This window comes from Elephas maximus, chromosome 13 (assembly GCF_024166365.1).
Source record: "Elephas maximus indicus isolate mEleMax1 chromosome 13, mEleMax1 primary haplotype, whole genome shotgun sequence".
In the NCBI taxonomy this organism is placed as follows: Eukaryota; Metazoa; Chordata; class Mammalia; order Proboscidea; family Elephantidae; genus Elephas; species Elephas maximus.
In genome coordinates, this window is record NC_064831.1 from 95,726,650 (window position 1) to 95,745,096 (window position 18,447).

At 40.0% G+C, this 18,447-nt stretch overlaps 1 protein-coding gene across 2 annotated transcripts in view; it reads right to left on the reverse strand.

Moving 5' to 3' along the window:
- Nucleotides 1-18,447, reverse strand: part of MTMR10 (myotubularin related protein 10) — a 74,051-nt gene that overhangs the window by 12,234 nt on the left and 43,370 nt on the right. For both annotated transcript variants that reach the window (XM_049852830.1, XM_049852829.1), the window contains exons 9-12: nucleotides 18,273-18,361; nucleotides 15,555-15,685; nucleotides 14,266-14,335; nucleotides 13,610-13,680 (exon numbers count right to left, since the gene is read on the reverse strand). In XM_049852830.1, the coding sequence (XP_049708787.1) occupies nucleotides 13,610-13,680; nucleotides 14,266-14,335; nucleotides 15,555-15,685; nucleotides 18,273-18,361 (361 nt within the window). The remainder of the gene's footprint in view (nucleotides 1-13,609; nucleotides 13,681-14,265; nucleotides 14,336-15,554; nucleotides 15,686-18,272; nucleotides 18,362-18,447) is intronic.

Here is an 18,447-nt window from a genome sequence, read left to right on the forward strand (position 1 = left end):
AAAATCAATTTAACACAATGTTAATAAAAGACAAAAACATGATCATCTCATTAGATGCAGAAAAAGCGTCGGACAAAATCCAAGATTCACTCCTGATAAAAACTCTCAGCAACCTGGTAAGGAACTTCCCCGACCCGGTAAGGAACTTCCCCAACCTGATAGGAGCCATCTACAAAAAACCTACTGCTGACATCATTCTCACTGGTGAAAGACTGAATGCCTTCTCCCTGAGACCAGGAACAAGGCAAGCATGTCTGTTCTTACTTCGATTCACATTACACTGGAGGTTCTAGACAGTGCAGTAAGGCAGAAAATAAAAAGCTCCCAGATTGGAAAGGAGGAAGTAAAACAGTATTTGCAGTTTTAACGTGACCCCGTATGTAAAATGTCTTATGGAATTCACAAAGTGTTAGAATAAATGAGCTCCGTGAAATTGCAGAAATACAAGTTCGATGTAGAAAAATCAATTATATTTCTACACGCAATAACAATCTGAATATGAAATCAAGAAATCAATCACATTTACAATAGCATTAGAAAACAAAATATTAAATATGTTTAACAAAATCACTGCAAGACTTGTACACTACAAAATACTGCTGTAAAATCAAGGAAGCTCTAAGGAAATGAAGAGACATCCATGCTCACAGATGGGCAGATTCAATATTGTTAAGATGTCTGTTACTGACTGAATGTGTCCCTAAAATGTGCTGTAAATCCTAACCTCTGTGCCTGTGGTTATGATTGTATTTAGGAATGGGTTGTCTTTGTTATGGTACCAAGAAGGGGGGTGCTGCTCTAACAAATACCTAAAATATGGAAGTGATTTTGGAATTGGGTACTGGGTAGAGGCTGGAAGAGTTTAAAGTTGCCTAATTTTTTTTTTTTTTTTTAATAGGAAAAGCCTAGATTGCCCTGAAGAGACAGGTGGTAGAATTATGGATAAAGCCAATGTCAAAGGCAATTCTGGTGAGGGCTCCGAAGAAGTGACGAGAGCTACAGAGAAAGCCTCTTTCGTCTTAGAGAACACACATGGTGCCAGCAACAGAACGCTCCTAGAAACGTGGGTGGGTGTTCAATGTGCTTCTGGTGAGGCTTTAACGGAAACTGACGAACATGTGTTTGGACAATGGAGGAAGGGTGATGATTCCTTTTATGCAGTGGCAAAGAACTCGTCTGAATTATATTCGAATGTTTGGTGAAAGGCAGAACTTGTAAGTGATGAACTTGGATTTCTGGCTGAGATTTCTAAGCAAGATCTTAAAGGGACCATGTGGTTTCTCCTTGCTGCTTACAGTAAAATGCAAGAGGAAAGAGAAGGACTTTAAAATGAACTGTGCAAAATGAAAACAGAACTTAAAGATTTGGCAAATCCGTTTGTACAAACTAAGGACATGTGTCCTAGAATGTTCACCAAGGATGTGGCTACATGATTTTTTGTTAAAGAAATTAAGCCTGTGACGATGGGTCTAATCAACTACCACAGCAGAAAACCTATTAACTTAGGTTGAAGGAGACAGAGAAAGAACACGCCTGCATCGTGGAATTTTACACTGGAAACACGACAAGAGATACATCTGTTGTCCTCCAAAGACAAGATCAGCAGAACTGATGGAAGGAGCACAGGAGGCAGGGCCTTCCAGGTTTCAAAGAGTCAGATCTTCACCAACTTGGTTTTGGAGGGTAGGGCTGCCGTCAAGGCGTGCCAGGGGGTGGAGCTGCCGCCCAAAGCTGAGGGGGATCGCCAGTCAGATGAACTAGGAGAATGGGACTGGCCAAAGCCAAGGGAGCAGAGTTGCTGTCCTATTGAGTCTGGAAGCCGGAGCTGAAGCCCAGGGCTGAGGTGCCTTCACCCAGAATCCAGAGAACATGGCCAGCACCCAGAATCTGGAGGGCAGACTAGATGGTCTAAGAGAAGATTATTTTCAAGCCTCGAGAGCTAATTTAATGTGTTCTGCTGGTGCCCGTTATCCCTTCTTTCTCTCCAATTTCTCCCATTTATAATGAAATGTTTACCTTGGGCCTGTTCCACCACTGATTGTACTTTGGAAACAGATAACTAAGACAACGTCGTTCTCCTGAAATTTATGTATGGGTTCAAAACATCTCTATGAAAATCCAAGTAGGTATTTTTTGCTGATCCCAAAAGTTACACAGAAACACAATGGACCCAGAGTAGCTAAAATGACTTTGAAAATGAACCAAGTTGGAATACTTACATGTCTTACTTTCGAAACTTACTACAAAGCTACAGTAATCAAGACAGTGTGGTCCTGGCACAGGACAGACATAAAGATCAGTGGAATAAAATGGAGAGTCCAGAAATAAATCCTCACAGTTATGGGCGACTGACTTTTGACAAAGGTGCCAAGGAAATTCTATAGAAAATGATAAGTTTTTTCAATAAAATGGTTCCACCACAATTCAGTATCTACATGCAGAAAGATAAATTTAAGATTATTAACTAAGACCATATAAAACTTCATTAAAAATGGATTACACACCTAAATGTAAAAGCCAAAAAACTATACAACTTTTATAGAATAAAACAGGGAAAAGTCATTATGACTTGAATTAAACAAACACTTCTTAGATAAAACACCAAAAACACGATCTGTTAAAAAAAAAAAAGATAAATAGGACTTTATAAAAAAAAAATTGTACTTCAAAAGACAGCTTTAAGAAAATGAAAAGACAAGCTACAGACTGGAAGAAAATATATGCAAATCATACATATGATAAAGAATTTTTATCCAGACTAGGTCTGGGTTGGGTTATATAAAGAATTCCTAGAACTCAACAGTAAGACAAACAACCCAAATGAAGAATGGGGATAAACGTGAATAGATATTTCACCAAAGATTACTCACACATTACTGGTGGGGAAGTAAAATGGTAAGCCACTTCAGTAGAGTTTCTTAAAAAGTTGACCATAAATTTATCACATGACTCAGCAATTCCATTTATAGGTTTTTACCCAAGAGAAATAAAAACCTATTTCCTCATAAAGACTTTATATAAATGTTCACAGCAATGTAATTCATAATAGCAAAAAAAGTGGAAACAACCCAAGTGTCATCAATGCATAAATGGATACACAAAATATGGTATTTATATACAACAGGATACTGTTCAGAAATAAAAAGGAACAAACTGCTGATACATATTACATGAATGAACCTGAAAAATATTATGTTAACTGAAAGAAGCATTGTGGTCCATTTGTATGAAATGTCCAGAAAAGGCAAATCTATAGATAGAAATATACTACTGGAGGACCTGGAAAGATGGCAGCATAAATAGATCATTGTTCCAACCCTACTCCTTGAACACAGCAAGAAAACAGTACTTGGCCTTGAGGGAGAGCATAGGACAATAGTGGGTAACTGCAGAATGGTAAGAATCCACAATGAGTTGCATACAACAGAAAAATTGCTTCTACCACCAAATGTGCCTCTCTGCCCAGCCATGTGGGGCCGCTGGATGCTGTGAACTGAGGAAGCGACCCCAGCAAAAAAACCCGCTTCCCCAGTCACCACATCTTCTGCCTGTGCAAAGTCTGCTCTAAAATCAACAAGGCTCATTTCCCTGGGGGACATTCTAAGCATGCCAGTCTCTTCCTCACCCGGTAACTGGCAGCTGCCAGGCTCCTCCAAATTCCTACAAGAGGTTCCCCGTAGTGGAGCTTGCTACCATCATAAAAATTCTGCCTGTCTGCATACTTTATACCAGAGACTCCTGAAATCAACAGAACAGATTTCCCTGAGGGTCATTTTGGGTCTGTATGCCCCCTCTTCCGGTCGATGCTGACAACTGCTGAGTGAAGCTGCTGTGAGCTAGGAAGCAGGCACCTTTCGTAGAGCTTGGTCCCAAAGCCAATACACTACAGCTGGGGTTCTGAAATTAACAAGGCAGACCTCCTAGGAGTCCATTCTGAGCATGCCAGCTCTACCCCACACAGTAACTGTTGGCTCCCAGACTGCTGCAAACTGCTATAGAAGGCCCTTACAGTGGGGTCCACTCCCACAGCCAGCATTCTGCCTACCTGTATACAGGCCACCCCATAGCTCAGGCCTCCGAAATCAACACTGTAGATCTCCTGGGGGGGAGGGGGGGAGTCACTGCCAGCCCCTCCTTCTCTTAACACAAAGGAAAGTCTGCCTTTGCTTCCCCTGCATGCCAGCTCAGATACGAGCAACCCCCACAGAGCAGAAAAGCAAGCCTTGGGCAACACCTAAGGGCAATACCCAGCCCTGCAAGAGGCTCACCAGGTGTGGGCTTTCCCACTGAAAACCATGGTTGCAGAAATACGGCAGGGAAGGGAGCAATAACCAGAGAGATAAGACTGTACTCCCTGGTGGACAGACTGATTACTGCTCAGCATATTTCCAGACTGGCTATGCCCTCCGGTGGAGAGATTGATCACTGCCTGTTCTCTGGTGTGTCTGGGAGACACAGGTTGAAAATTGAGATCCGGAACTTTCAAATCCTAATTAAAACATGAAAGGAGAAGGAGCTATCACAGAGAAGAGGTAAACAGGGACCAAAGGCTCTGCCTGCCTAAGAGTTTCTTGCAGAAAGTAGCGTGGGCAAAAGCACCAAATACTGGAGAGAACTGAGAACGTTAATACCCTCCAAAACTCCAGTGCCCCGATGACAACAACAATAAAAAATCACAAGATGCAAAGAGATAAGACAAACAATAGGCCATCTAAATGAACAACACATAGGGAATAAAGTCTCATCTCCAGAAGCCCAAATAATGAACAGAATGAAAGAATATAACAACGTTAAGCAGAACAAAAGAACTAAGAGAAAATATAGACAAATATGTAAAAGAGATAAGAAAATAAGTGCATGAACAAAACAAAGATTTAAAAAAAAAAGACTCTAAAAAAGAAAGCAAACAGAAATATTGCTACTGAAAGAGACAACTGAAATGAGAAACACAGTGAGAGGATTTAACAACAGATTTGAGTAGGCAGAAGAATCAGTGAACTGGAGGATGAGAGAGTCAAAATTATGTAGGTTGAAATTCAACAAGAACAGAAGCTCACGGCTGGTGAGCACAGTTCAACAGAATTATGGGACAACATGAAGAGACCTAACACACGTATCGAAAATTCTGGAAAGGGATGAGAAAGAACAAGGGGCAGATAAAACATCTGAAGAAATGACAGAAAATTTCCTGAATGTGATGAAGGAAATGAATCTACATATCCAAGATATTCAATGGAATCCAAGCAAGATAAAGCCAAAGAGATCTACACCTGAGCCACATCATAATCGGGCCCCCAGAAGTAAAGATAGAGAATCCTGAAAGCAAGAAGAGAGAAGTTCACAGTCACATATAAAGGATCCCCAGGAAGATTAAGGGCCAACTGAGCCTCAGAAACACCGAAAGCCAGAAGGCAATGAAATGATATAATTAAAGTGCTGAAATAAAAAACTGTTACCCAAGAATATTGTTATCTAGTGAAACTGTTCTTTAAGAATGAGAGTGAAGCTAAGACATTGCCAGACAAACAGAAGCAAAGAGAATGCATATCCACCAGACTGATCATACAAACAACAACAATAACAAAAAACTACTGGGAGTCCTGTAGATGGAAGAGAAAAGACAACAGAAAGTAATCCAAAGCCACACACAAAAAGAAAGCTCTCCAGTAAAGCTAACTGCATACACAAGAATAAGGGCCAGTAAGGTAGTCATGCTTGACAATTCTAATTTTATCCTTCGTGCTTTTTAAAAACAAATGTATAAAGAGCAAGAATAGCATTATGTTACAGGCACGTGAAATATAAAGACGTAATCAGTTGATGACAACAACAAATTAGTGAGGAGAGAGGAATGATATAGGTATAGAATTTCTTGTATGCCACAGAAATTGTTATCAACTGACCCTAGTGTGTTATAAGTACAAGATTTCAAATATAATATTCATGGTAACTACTAAGAAAATATCTAAATATACACAAAAGGCAAGGAGAAGGCAATCAAAATGGCACACAACAAAAAACCAACAGAAAACAAAAGCCAGCAGTATTAGAGGAAACAGACCAAGAGGGTTTAAGACACAAAAAACAAATAACTAAACAGCAGAAATACGAACTTTCTTATCAGTAACTACAGTGGATATAAATGGGCTAAATTTACAAAAGGCAGAGAGTAGCAGAATGAAGAAAAACCAACAAAAAAACCAACAAAAAACCATGATCCAACTATATGCTGTTTACAAGAGATACATCTCTGACACAAGACACAGGTTGAAAGTGAATAGGATGGAAAAAAAATACTCTGCAAATTAATAGCAAAAAGAGAGCTAGGGTGGCAATCTTATTAATATCAGACAAAATTAAGACAAAATGTGTTAGAAGAGACAAGGATGCATGTTATGTACTGATAAAAGGGTCAATTCATCAAGAGTATTTGACATTATAAACACATATGCACCCAATTATCAGAGTGCCTAAATATATAAAGCAAAACACTGCTGGAACTGAAGGTAGAAGTAGACAGCACTACAATAATAGCTGGAAAGTTCAATACACCACTTGCAATATTGCACAGAACATCTAGAAAGATCAACAAAGAAAAAAGGGGATCTGAATGACACTATAAACCAACTAGACCTAACGGACATATATGGGACACTTCCCCCGACATGATATAATTCTACTGAAGTGCACATGGATCATTCTCCAGGATAGACTGTATGTTAGGTAATGAAGTAACTCTCCAGAAATTTAAAAAGACTGAAATCATACAAAGTATTTTCTCAGTGGAGGGAAACTAGAAATTAATAACATAAAACAAAAACCACCCTTGGAAAATTCACAAACATATGGAAACTAAACAAAACACTATTAAACAAAATACTATTAAGGGAAGAAATGAAAAGAGAAAATACTTAAGAGTGAAATGAAAATGAAAGTACAACATACCAAAACTTATGAGATGCTGCAAAGGCAGTACTCAGAGGGAAATTTATAGTGATAAATGCCTACATAAGAAATGAAGATCTTGAACCAACAGCCTAACTCTACAACTAGAGGAACTAGAGAAAGAGAAGAGCAAACCAAGCCTAAAGCTACCAGAAGAAAAACAACATCAAAGATCAGAGCAAAAATAAATGCAACTGAAAACAGAAAATATGATCAACAAAACCAGAAGCTGGTTCTCTGAAAATATCAGTCAAACTGACAAACCTTTAGACAGATTGACAAAGAAAAAAAGAGAAACTATGCAAAAAACCAAAATAAGTAATGAACATAGAAACATTACAACTGACACAATAGAATTATGACAGAACATGATGAATAAATGGACATTAACAAATCGGGATAACCTAGATGAAATTCTTAGAAGCACACAACCTACCTAAATTGAGGCAAGAGGAAACAGCAAATCTCAACAGACAAATAACAAGTGAAGAGACTGAATCAGTAATCAAAAAGCTCTGGACAAAAAGAATAAGTCCTAGACCAGATGGCTTCACTAAGGAATTCTACCAAACATTTAGAGAAGAAATGACACCAATCCTGTTTAAACACCTCCCAAGACAGAGAAGGAAGGAATACCCCCTAATTTATTCTATGAAGCCAACGTTAATTACCTTGATACTCAAATCAAAGACACCACAAGACAAAAATACTACAGGTCAATATCCCTTATGAATACAGATGCAAGAATTCTCAACAAAATACTAGCAAACAGAATCCAACAGCATATTAAAAAAATAACACACCATGACCAAGCAGGATTTATTCTAGGAATGTATAGCTGGTTCAACACTAGAAAATCAATCAAATGTAATATACCACATCAATAGAACAAAGGAAAAGAACCACATGATCATTTCTACTGTTGCAGAAGAGGCATATGATAAAATCCAACACCCTTTCTTGATAAAAGTCCTCAACAAGACAGGAATAGAAGGGACGTTCCTAAATATGATTAAGACCATTTATGAAAAACCAACAACCGACATTATACTTAATGGAGAAAGATTGAGAGCTTCCCCCTAGAAATCAAGAACAAGGATGCCCGCTCTTGCCACTGCTATTCAATGTTGTATTTGAAGTACAAGCCAAAGCAATAAGACAAGTAAAAGGTATCCAAATCAGAAAAGAAGTAAAATTACCTCTATTTGCATATAGGATTCTACACACAGAAAATCTCAAAGAATCCACAAGAAAGCTTCTATTTAGGAAACTGAGGTATTTAGCAAAGTTGCAGGGTACAATTTAACAAACAAAAGCCAGTTAGGTTTCTGTACTCCAGTAATAAGAAATCTGAAATGGAAATTAGGAAAAATTCAATTTCCAATAGTATCTAAGAGAATAAAGTACCTAGGAATTAATTTAACCAGGGATGTGAAAGACTTACATCATGAAAATTATCAAGCACTGCTGAAAGAGATTAAAGAAGACCTAAATAAAAGGATCCCCACATGTCTTGTCAGTTTGTCGTACTGTGGGAGCTTGCATGTTGCTGTGATGCTGGAAGCTATGCCACCGCTGTTCAGATACTAGCAGGGTTACCCGTGGTGGACAGGTTTCAGCTGAACTTCCAGACCAAGACAGGCTAGGAAGAAGGACCTGGCAGTCTACTTCTGAAAAGAATTAGCCAGTGAAAAGCTTATGAACAGCAGTGGAACACTGTCTGATATACTGCCGGAAGATGAGCCCCTCAGTTTGGAAGGCACTCAAAAGATGCCTGCGGAAGAGCTGCCTTCTCAAAGCAGAGTCAACCTAATGAAAGAGTTGAGCTTTCAAGACCTTCATGTGCTGATGTGGCACAACTCAAAATGAGAAGAAACAGCTGCAAACATCCATTAATAATCAGAACATGGAATGTATGAAGCATGAATCTAGGAAAACGGGAAATTGTCAAAAATGAAATGGAACACATTTCATTAGTGAGCTGAAATGGACTGGTATTGGCCATTTTGAATCGGACAATCATATGGTTTACTATGCCAGGAATGACAACTTGAAGAGGAATGGTATTGCATTCATCGTCAGAAAGAACACTTCAAGATCTATCCTGAAGTACATGCTCTCAGTGATAGGATAATATTCATATGCCTATAAGGAAGATCAGTTAATACGACTATTAATCAAATTTACACACCAACCACTAAGGCCAAAGATAAGAAACTGAAGATTTTTACCAGCTTCTGCAGTGTGAAATTGATCGAACATGCAATCAGGATGCACTGATAATTACTAGTGATTGGAATGTGAAAGTTGGAAACAAAGGAGGAGGATCGGCAGTTGAAAAATATCGTCTTGGTGATAGAAACGACGCTGGGGTTCGCACGACTGAATTTTCCAAGACCAATGGCTTCTTCATTGCAAATACCTTTTTTCAACAATGTAAGCAGCAACTGTTGACATAGGCCTTGCCAGACGGAATACACAGGAATCAAATCGACTACATCTGTGGAAAGATATGATGGAAAAGCTCAATATCATCAGTTAGAACAAGGCGAGGGCCGACTGTGGAACAGACCATCAATTGCTCATATGCAAGTTCAAGTTGAAACTGATGAAAATTAGAACAAGTCCACAAGAACCAAAGTACCTTGAGTGTACGCCACTTGAATTTAGAGACCAGCTCATGAACAGATTTGATGCATTTAACACTAATGACTGAAGACAAGTTGTGGAATGACACCAAGGACATCATACATGAAGAAAGCAAGAGGTCATTAAAAAGAGGTAAGAAAAGACCAAAATGGATGTCAGAAGAAACTCTGAAATTTGCTCTTGAACGTTAAGCAGCTAAAGCAAAAGGAAGAAATGATGAAGTAAAAAAAGAATTGAACAGAAGATTTCAAAGGGCGGCTCGAGAAGACAAAGTAAAGTATTATAATGACATGTGCCAAGAGCTGGAGACGGTAAAATCAAAAGGGAAGAACACACTCGGCATTTCTCAAGCTGAACAGAAGAAATAATTCAAGCCTCGAATTGCAACAGTGGAGGAGTCTATGGGGAAAATATTAAGTGACACAGAAAGCATGAAAAGAAGATGGAAGGAATACACGGAGTCTTTATACCGAAAAGAATTGGTCCATGCTCAACCATTTCAAGAGGAAGCATATAATCAGGAACAGATGGTACTGAAGGAAGAAGTCCAAGCTGCTCTGAAGGCATTGGTGAAAAACAAGGCTCCAGAAATTGACAGAATATCAACTGAGATGTTTCAACAAACAGATATAGCACTGGAAGTGCTCATTCATCTATGACAAGAAATCTTGAAGACAGCTATCTGGCCAACTGACTGGAAGAGATCCATATTTATGCCTATTCCCAAGAAAGGTGATCCAACTGAATGTGGAAATTATCGAACAATGTCACTGGTATCACATGCAAGCAAAATTTTGCTGAAGATCATTCAAAGCGGCTGCAGCAGTATATCAGTAGGGAACTGCCAGAAATTCAGGCCGGTTTCAGAAGAGGACGTGGAACCAGGGATATCATTGCTGATGTCAGATGGATCCTGGCTGAAAGCAGGGAATACCAGAAGGATGTTTACCTGTGTTTTATTCGACTGTGTGGATCATAACAAATTACGGATAATATTGCAAAGAATTGGAATTCCAGAATATTTAATTGTGCTCATGAGGAACCTGTATATAGATCAAGAGGCAGCTGTTTGGAAAGAACAAGGGGATACTGCATGGTTTAAAGTCAGGAAAGGTGTGCATCAGGGTTGTATCCTTTCACCATACCTATTCAATCTGTATGCTGAGCAAGTAATCTAAGAAGCTGGACTATATGAAGAAAAACGGGACATTAGGATTGGAGGAAGACTCATTAACAACCTGTGTTATGCAGATGACACAACCTTGCTTGCTGAAAGTAAAGAGGACTTGAAGCACTTACTGATGAAGATCAAAGACCACAGCCTTCAGTATGGATTACACCTCAACATAAGAAAACAAAAATCCTCACAACTGGACCAATAAGCCACATCATGATAAACAGGGAAAAGACTGAAGTTGTCAAGGATTTCATTTTACTTGGACCCGCAATCAACAGCCACGGAAGCAGCAGTCAAGAAATCAAAAGATGTATTACACTGGGCAAATCTGCTGCAAAGGACCTCTTTAAAATGTTGAAAAGCAAAGATGTCACCTTGAAGACCAAGGTGCGCTTGACCCAAGCCATGGTATTTTCAATCACATCATATGCATTTGAAAGCTGGATGGTGAGTAAAGAAGACTGAACAACTGACGCCTCTGAACCGTGGTGCTGGCAAAGAATACTGAATAGATCATGGACTGCTGAAAGAATGAACAAATCTGTCTTGGAAGAGGTACAAGCAGAATGCTCCTTCCTAAGGATCCTAAGCAAGGATGACGAGACTGTATCTTACATACTTTGGACATGTTGTCAGGAACGATCAGTCTCTGCAGAAGGACAGCACGCTTGGTAAAATACCGGGTCAGCGGAAAAGAGGAAAACCCTTAACAAGATGGATTCACACAGTGGCTGCAACAATGGTTTCAAGCATAACAATAATTGTGAGCATGGTGCAGGACTGGGCAGTGTTTTGTTGTGTGGTACACAGGGTCACTATGAGTCAGAGCCAACTTGAGGGCACCTAATAATAACAATAAATAAATGGAAAGAAGCTCTGTGTTCACAGATTGGAAGACATAATATCGTTAAGATGTCAATACTACCCAAAGTGATCTATAGAGTCAACGAAATCCCAATAAAAATTTCAACAGTCTTCTTCACAGAAAGAAAAAAAAAAAATCGTCAATTTTATATGGAATGGCAAGAGGCCCAAAGAGCTAAAGCAGTTTTGAAGAATGGCAAAGTAGGACGACTCACACTTCCTGATTTCAAAACATTATACAGTACCCTGGCACTGGTATAAGAAGACACACAGACCAGTGGAATAGATCTGAGAGTCCAGAAATAAACTCACACATCTATGGTCAACTTATTCTTGACAAGGGTGCCAAGTCCATCTGATGGGGAAAGAAGAGTCTCTTCTATAAACAGTGTTGGGAAAACTGGATTAATATGCACAAAAATGAAACTGGATACAAGCCTCACACCAAACACAAAAACAAATTCAAAATGGATTAAGGCATAAAACCAAATTCAAAACCTTAAACCAAAATCATCCTTTGAAGTCTTCTTTAAACCAAACAGTGGTCTAGCTGAATTAGTAAAGAATGTCTGCCTTGAGCATTGTGCTCTTTTGAAGAGCCATCTATATGGGATTAAAATGACCACAGCAACAGTTAATTAGGTTAGATAGGAAGCTTGGGGCAGTGAGTTTATGTCTATGGGGCAGGAACAATTCAGAAAAGGAGGAGGAGAATGGTTGCACAACTTGAGGAATACAATCAATGTCACTGAATTGTACATGTAGAAATTGAACTGGTGTATGTTTTACTGTGTATATTTTCAACAATAAAAGATACTTTAAAAAAAGTAAAGAAGGTAGGTTAGTGGTTGCCTGGGGCTGGGATACAAGGAATTTGGCGGGGGGGCGGTGGTGATGAAAATTATCTAAAGCTGGAGTATGTATACTTAATAAAAAGTGTTGAATTGTGCCCTCAAAATAGGTGGATTTCATATTTTGTAAATTACACCCTAATAAACTGTTGAAAAAAAGACACCCTATAAAAAGTATTAGTAAAATGCAGGCTCAGTAACCCCGCTGAGGCCTTTCATATGACAAATGCACGGAGAAATCTAGGGTGAGTGAAGACGGTCCCAGAGGACGGGAAGAGGCACCAGCTGAGGACAGCAGGCTGCTTGCTGGGCTCTGCACGGCCAGTGAGATAACACACGTGTGCCCGGACTACAGCAGGTACCAAGTACTTTCCACAGCGTGTTATTATTCTTTACAAAAAACATGGTTTTAAATACCTTTGCCTTGTTTTAGTCAGTTAAGTTTGACAGTTGATAAAAGCAATTCCAGAAGCTTAAGTAGCATAGTATTCATGTACTCTGCAAGTGCTTATATTCTAAAATCAGGTAGTTTATGGTCTATTAAGCTTTATCGTAGGTTTAAAAATTATACTAATGTAATTACTTATACTAGCTGTAAAATTACCTAATATACAATTATCCTTTGATTAACTGGAAGATTTTTACACTGCTGTTCATTCCTACCAAATACTAGACAAAATTCACATTATTGGCTATTCAGTTCAATTCATTTCTTGATATCCTTAGAGTCACAATCTAGCAGTAACTATGAGGTATTTAAGCTAAAACAAATTCACGTGAATTCGAAAGATAGCAAGATTAGAGACGAAGGATGCTCTGCTAAAGTTAACACTCAGTATTAATCCAGTAAGCGATGTGAACACCCTTACCATAAAACAGGAAGAAAGAGTTAAAAAAAAAAAGGGGGGGGGGCAGAAACTTAGACTTCTTCCTGTTCTTCTGCTGGCAATCTTTGTGCCACTGTCTTAATCTAATAACCTGTAAAATTTGTAGCGCACCTGATTTAATACTGCAGTAAATAATAAACAGGTAAGATTAGCGTAATTGACTTGAACGTGGACAATTAATCACCAACATTGGCTGGTATGTTAATCACAGTGTTTTCAGTAATTATTTTAATTACCTTGTAAGATTACAGAGAGATGTTTTCTTTCAAGTATGTACACTAGTTCTGCTGAATGTTTAAGGAATGTCCTGGAGAAAAGAAAAAAGAATACTTAAAGAAAACTAAATTCCACTACAAATTTTTTTTTTTAAAGTAGTTGATATCAAGCAAATCTAAGCTTTCACTATACATATTTATATTTTCAATAACTTACAGATTTCTTCAGTATTTATATCATTCTTTAACAAAGTATATTTTGTGATGTTTATATCAGGGAAATTCATTATCCTTTATAAAAAGTTATTTATACAACATTTTTGAAATGGGAAAATTATTAAGAAGTGTTTAGTGTTTGCCAGGTACTAGAGGAGCAGCAAGAATGAGCCTTGTGGTGATGACTGCGTCCTGTGTCTTGACTGTGGGGGTGGTTACGTAAATCTGTACATGTGACAGTACTTCACAGAACTACACACACACACAGGACAAATCTGAATAAGGCCTGTAGATTATACCAATGTCAATTTGCTGGCTGTGATACTGTACTCTAGTAATGTAAGATGATGCTACCATTGGGGGAAAAGGAGTGAAGGGTACATGGGACCTCTGTACTATTTCTGCAACTTCCTATGAGTCTATAATTAATTTGAAAGAAAAAGGAAAGAGGTTGTACGAACCTTATATACTCTAACCATCGAGTACTTTCCAGAGAAGATAACCATTTCTCTTCAGTTTCTTCAAAAGGCTCTGTAATATGATATATACACACGCACGCAGTGCTTTAGGCATTTTAAGCTTAACAGTGCATGATCTATACCACAGTTAAGAGACACATGACAGTTTTTAATTTTTAAAAGTTGGCTTTAAGGAAATATCATGCATTTTCACTTTGATAACAGAGCAAATACAAAAAAGCAAAACAAAGCATTCCTTCGGGCCTCCATCTTCTCTTTTGGCTCTCTCAGGGAAATCCTGGATAGTCCTAACAACTGACCTCCTAAGAGTTAGCGACTCCTGGCTTCCTGGTCATCCCTGTCAGGCCCTGCCCTCCTTCTGGCCCTCCGTACTCTGCAAACACTGCCAGAGGCCCCTACCCCACAGACTTCCTTTCTGCAAGCCTGGCCCTGCCTTGCCCTCTTCCCTTCAGTCAGTGCAGAACGACTGACAGGGCACTGATGGTGCCCCTGCAGGACTGAGAAGGCACCTTCCTGGCATGGCCTGTGCTGCCCTACAGTCATGCCCTGACCCACCTCCAGTTGCCTCTCACCTTACAGAGCCCAGGCTTCAGTTACACTCAACTTATCGGACTTCTGGCCATCATTCATGTCGCTGTGTTCTTCTAAACCCGCCCCACCTTCTGCTGTTCGGAGAGCTCCCCTTCTGGGCAAACTCCCACTCCTTATTCCAGACTGGCTCTCCTGACCCCCAGGTAGCCCAGGGATCTCCCTGCACGCAATTCCAGGAGAACATACTTTACACTAAATATGCTTCTGTGTGGCCTGTCCCTCCAGGGCACATCAAAGGGACCTGGCAAGGGTTTGCTCTAACAGATGTATCACAACTCTGACGTCGCAGATATTACACAACACGGCTCTATTCAATATCCATGTCAAGTCACATTGCTCAAAATAACTCTATGCATTAAAATCTTAATAAGTTTATCTACAAGGTAATATGCTGTTCTACTTAGGAAATGATTTTATAAAAAAGTATTCCGTTATACCTTTCATGATTTGAGGGTGATTTAATTGGTTCATTTTCCCCCAACAAAATGCAGTTAAACTTTATTTCCTAAGAGGTTCTGACATTCTTGCACAATGAAATATAACCTGTACAAATATTTCAATGTGCCTCTCCCTAAATACATCCATTTCTACATTTCTAAGGTACATCATCTTTCCTGTCTCGTACAATTCTGTAACTGCTGTTCACTTACGTGTACATATATAAACAGTGATGAAATTACCATTAACACACAGATGCTTAAGCTTTACAAATGCCGCCTGCACGTCTTGGATATTGGGCAAGGTTTTATCCAAATCCGATTTGTGAACATCACTTCTCTGTGGATGGCTTTTAGTTATTGCATTACAGATCCTAATAAAGACAAAACCCTTCAGTCACTATCCATTCATTTATTCAGCATCTACTTACTGAGCACCTACTATGAGCCAGGCTCTGCTTTAAAAGCTGGGCAGAGAGATGTGCAAGGCAGGCAAGGCCTCTGCCTTCATAAGCTGACGTTCCTGCCACTGGGGTAAACAATAACAAGGAAGTAACAGGGCACGTGTGGTGAATGCCACGGGTGATGTAATCTCATGACTACAGGGCTATTTTAGGTCAAGTGGCCAGAAATGGCTCCTCTGAGAAGATAATATTGAAGCTGAAGCTGACATGATTCGGAGACATGCAGAGATGGGGGCGGGGGGAAGAAGGGGAGGGGCTTTAGGCAGAGGGACAGTAATACAAAGGCCCTGTGGTGAAAAACAGGCTTGACTGTTTGAGAAACCGAACAGCGGCCATGGGGCTAGATGACATGCAAGGGAGAAAAAAGGGGTTGAAGATGAGGCTGAACAACAAAGAGAATCTGCCCTAAGTGTGAAGAACAGGATTGCTGAAAAAACAAAAGGCATTAAAATAATTGTTAACCGAATGAATCGAACAATTACAACTGCCACTGGCGATAAAATTTTACAACTAAATCTCATCCCACAGTGTTGCAATCTTCCCTTTAATAGCAAAACTCCTCCCTGAGTACTTAATGAGCCCATGTTGGTGGAAAGAAGGCTCAGAGCACGACAGGCTGGACAGTTAACTTCCAATGTGATTAAGGCAAAATCAAAACCCACCAGAGAATGGGGACGTGCGCTAACTGCAGTCACCCTCCTTTCCAGAAAACTGAAGCGTCATTTAAGGCTCACTTGGCTGTCTTAGTTATGGCGCTGTGGAAAAAACCTAATACGTGGCTATACCAATAACTGTGACATACCGCAATCTGAGGCTCTCCGAGCTGTTTTCGAAAATCTGCTTATTTGTTCCTCATTTATGCAATAAATGTTCAATATCGTAGGTACTTCTTGGAGGCTGAATACACAATGGTGTACAGAACAGATATAGTACCCTTACCTCACAGAATTATAGCCTAGTAAGAAAGTCAGGTACATTCAAACTACAGCGTACATATGTAGCTAAAACTGTAAAGACTGCTATGAAGAAAAATCAGAGCGCTATAGAGAATGTACAACTGTGCGGCCTCATCTAATTTGGGAGGGAAGGATTGTCTTAGGGAAGTGCTGTCTGAGCTAAGATATAAAGAGGGAGTGAGTGCCAAGTGGATGGGGTGGAGGGGGTCATGGATGAGCACGAAGAAGGCAACCCAGAAGGGAACAGCACAGGCAGACGTCAGGAGATGAAAGAGAAGAGGAAAAGTCAGGTGGCTGGAGCCCAGGATGAGGGGGCAGGACACAGTACTAGATGAGACACGGACGAAAGGAATGATGGCTTGTTGGGAGAGGTGGAGCTGTGGCGGAAGCAGATGGCTTTGTTAGATTTCTAAAACGTGAGGGTGAGGTGACAAAATGTAATGTCGGATTGAGTATGGAGAGGGGAAGCGAAAGAGAAAGACATCAAGGCTGGCTCCTTGATGTCTGAGAACAGTGACTGAAGCAAGGGGAGGGGAGGAAGGGCAAGCTGGGAAGGGTGTAGAGGCCATATCCTTGAGTGTGGTTTTGGACATAATGAGTTCACACGTGGAGGCCATCAAATTGGATCTGAGGTATAAAGTTGATGATCAGTGGCAAGCAGATGGTCACTAAAGCCATAGCCTTCCTGAACTTCTTCAGAAGGGCACACAGGGTAAGAGGAGGAAGTGGCTGGATAGAAGGTGATGGACCTGTGGAAGGCAGAGTGCCAGCAAGGAAGAGAGCTTCAGCAGCAGGAGCCAAGGGCCCAGGGGGCTTTAAGGTGCTGGCCCTGCTATGAGGAGACTGAGAAACGCCCACTACCTTCAGTGACATGGAGGTTGTTGGTGACTTTGGCAGGTGATGCCAAATTTTTCTGTAGCAGCTAATTAAAACGACTCTCTGAGCTACTACACTGAATTACAAGAGAAGTCTGGACTAGCCTGAAGGCTCTTAGCTGGGAATCAATGTACCGCAAGTGACGGTCACTGTGCCAAGGGGTCAGCACCCTGAGACCCTGAGGTTTCTTATAAACCAAATAGTTGTATTTAGTATAACTTAAATGTCAGCTAGGTTTAATATACTAAAGCTGTTCCCAGTACAGCAATTCTCACACAGAACAGGGAGCCCTGGTGGCACAGCAGCGACCGGCTGGCTGCTGACCAGAAGGCGGGCAGGTCTGCAGGGTTGCTGTGAGTTGGAGTCAACTCAACGGCAACAGGTTTTTTTATACAAAATACACGGTATTAACTAATTAACAAGACTACATGATTTGGCAATTATTTTCAGTTAGTAGGGAGTTTTCAAAGCTGGGCCCTTTTGGAAACAGATCGCCAGGCCTTTCTTTCAAGGTCCCTCTGGGTGGGTTTGAACTGCCAGCTTTTCAATTAGCAGTCAAGTGCTTAATTGTGTGTGCTGCCCAGGGATTCCTAGGGAGTTTACAGTATTTAACTTAATTATCACAAATACGAATTTCTAAAGTAACAACGGCACTTGTTGATTACCTCTGATCAATTTTTCTCTGCTGTAACACATCCTTTATGAGGGCCATTCTCACAAGAGCACTACCGTTGCTGTGACTCCAACACCACAGCTAGGAGAGAAGCATAATACTGACTTAACTGGTTAAAAAACAGATACATCAAAAAATAAATAAATAAATAACATATATTAGTATTC